The sequence below is a fragment of a genome, unplaced genomic scaffold (genome assembly GCF_019419815.1).
Source record: "Pyrus x bretschneideri cultivar Hongxiangsu unplaced genomic scaffold, Pyrus_bretschneideri_v1 Contig37, whole genome shotgun sequence".
NCBI classification, from domain to species: domain Eukaryota; kingdom Viridiplantae; phylum Streptophyta; class Magnoliopsida; order Rosales; family Rosaceae; genus Pyrus; species Pyrus x bretschneideri.
Window position 1 is genome coordinate 828447 of NW_025999690.1, and position 2606 is coordinate 831052.

Sequence of the window (2606 nt, forward strand, 5' to 3'; positions counted from 1 at the left end):
TGGATACAACACCTTTTAAGACATTACATATTTATTAGACTATGACGTCACTAGAACTAAAACTTAGTTGTAAGAGAGAATCTTTCTATATAGCACATCAACTTTTAAGATACCAACTGATATGACAATGTTTCATTTGTTTCTTGTTCAACAAGAACCATTATAAAATCAAATAAAAAAAAACTCTGCATTGTAGATGTAATAAGTTGGTATCTCTAATATTATTGAATCCTCAAATGTGAATGTAGATTAGTTTCATTCTCAATAGCTAAAAGGTGTGGTCCTGCTCTATATCATCATCACCATTATCATTAGTCCCCTTGTTGTCGTGGTTAATTAGAACATGCCAAAAAATTTCCTTTTGGTTACCACCTTTTGCTAATATGCTACCCATTTTTAGGTTTCTAATTCTCTATTATCCACTATTTAGTTGTGCAAGCAAGCTGTTTGACAGAGAGGAAAAATCAATGCCCCCTCCACAAGTCACCTCTATTGCTAATTACCTAAAGTGTCTTCCTGTTTTATTTATGCCCAATGAAAAAGGGGTCTCATCACCAGGTAAGCCTATCATCACGTGGCTCTCTTTTTTCCATTAGTCAATTGTGTCCTGCATGGGCATGTTTTCAACTTGCACCCCAATCCCTTTATGCACAAATTTGTATAAAACTATAACCAAAACCCAAAGATTCCACACACTCATTTAGCTCAGATTTGTGAAAATGCCTCAATATGGCAAATTCTCTTCCTCTTTTCTCTCATTTTCCTCATAGACTCCACCTCCCATGCCTCTGTCAGTGACTTTTGTGCGGCAAACCTGAAAGGCCCGGACAGCCCTTTAGGCTACACTTGCAAGAAGCCTGCCGGTGTCACTGTCAGTGACTTTGTGTTCTCTGGCCTGGCCAAAGGTGGAAACACTACCAACATAATCAGCGTGACCCCGGCATTTGTTGCCCAGTTTCCTGGAGTCAATGGCCTTGGAATCTCTATGGCAAGGCTAGATTTAGCACCAGGTGGTGTTATCCCATTCCACACACACCCCGGGGCTTTGGAGGTTCTCGTTGTGACGAGGGGCTTTGATAGGTTCTCGTTGTGACGAGGGGTATTATCAAAGCGGGTTTGTTTCGTCTGCCAACTTGGTTTACTTGAAGGCTCTTCACAAAGGAGAGATCATGGTTTTCCCACAAGGGTTGCTGCATTTCCAAGTGAATGTTGCTAAAATACATTCCAATGCTTTTGTTAGCTTCAGCAGCACAAGCCCCAGCCTCCAAATCCTTGACTTTGCCCTTTTCGCCAATGACTTGCCTTCGGAACTGGTGATGCAGACCACTTTCCTTGAACTTGCCACAATCAAGAAGCTGAAGGGTGTTCTTGGTGGCACTGGCTAATTAATTACTTCCAAGTTTTTGTTAACTTATATAGCCAAGAACAAGATTAAGTTGCTTAAATCACAAACAAGAAAGCATGAAAACTCTTACATCAATATGTAAAGAACTCTGCAATACCACTAACCTGATGAACTGCCATTGGAAGATGCCATAGCTGCTGCCATTCAATCTCAGTGCGTTGCAATCCTTCTCCTCTCTGTCAGATCAATTTAAGCTCTAACCAAGAACAGGACTTAGTTCTTAATTGAGCGCGCATATGTGAGAGCAGAGGTCACAATATATATATATATATATATATATAGACATATATCTCTCCTAATCCAGTAAGGATTCCCTATTAAAATCCCTGCAGGAAACAACTTATGTTCCTAATCCACATCAATTCACCACTATGATAGACTCCTCTATCAACAAGAACTCACATTCATCTTCCTATAAGGCTTTCTTATACTAATTGGTCCAAATAGCTAATGCCAGTTCACCGAGAACTCATGTTCATATTCTTACAGTTTTTTCTTTTCTTCATTGTAACATTTTAATTTTGCTGCATCAATAAGCTTTTGTTTTGTTCAATATTGATTGTTGGTCTTGTATCCTCCAAATGGTGAAGTTTTCAGGAGCAACGATAACTTGGCCAAGAAGACAAGTAATTCTTCTAAAAAATGAAACAAGTAATTAGACTACTATTTGTTTGATTTTCGATTTGAGTGAATTCTTAAAAGGGTAGCGATTTTTGATAAACCATAAGTTTGCAATCCATATCCTCAACGTTGTTGGCTGTGATTCCTTCACTGAAGTTGCCGCTGCTGAGAGTTGTGATTTCTCTTCAACTCTTCATCTGATATACTCTCTTGTATTATCTCCTATTTTTAGGGATCTATAGAATTGTTCTTTGTACCAAGTACATCTTGTAACTGATGGAAAGTCATCTCTATAAATACAAAATACAACCTCCCTCAGATTGAACTGAGTTGAGCATCAATAACTCTTTTAGCCCTTTAAAATCTTATATGTGCTTGTTTCTCCTTTATGGTATCTCAGAGCTAAGAAAGTCTCACGACAACACAAGCAATTTTTTTTCAAAATGGCCTCCTCAGACTCCTTCTCTTCTGCCCTACCCACTTTCGCTATTCCTAATGTCTCCAATTTTTTGACGATCAACCTTGATCGTACAAACTACCCTCTTTGGCATGCACAAATCCTACCCTTGCTTTGTAGCAG

General features: G+C 38.8%; 1 protein-coding gene across 1 annotated transcript; it reads left to right on the forward strand.

The window, feature by feature from the left end:
• The first annotated feature begins 534 nt into the window (after nt 1-534).
• LOC103939246 (auxin-binding protein ABP19a-like) lies at nt 535-1385 on the forward strand. The gene is made up of 3 exons (XM_048592128.1): nt 535-558; nt 710-1080; nt 1112-1385. Exons 1-3 carry the CDS (start codon nt 535-537, stop codon nt 1383-1385), a joined length of 669 nt encoding a protein of 222 aa, XP_048448085.1.
• The last annotated feature ends 1221 nt before the right edge of the window (nt 1386-2606 follow it).

Coding starts and splice junctions, on each gene's coding strand:
- LOC103939246 (XM_048592128.1), top strand. CDS start 535: ATGAAAAAGGGGTCTCATCACCAG. Junction 559..709: donor AAAAGGGGTCTCATCACCAG/GTAAGCCTATCA, acceptor CATTTAGCTCAG/ATTTGTGAAAATGCCTCAAT. Junction 1,081..1,111: donor GTGACGAGGGGCTTTGATAG/GTTCTCGTTGTG, acceptor GTATTATCAAAG/CGGGTTTGTTTCGTCTGCCA.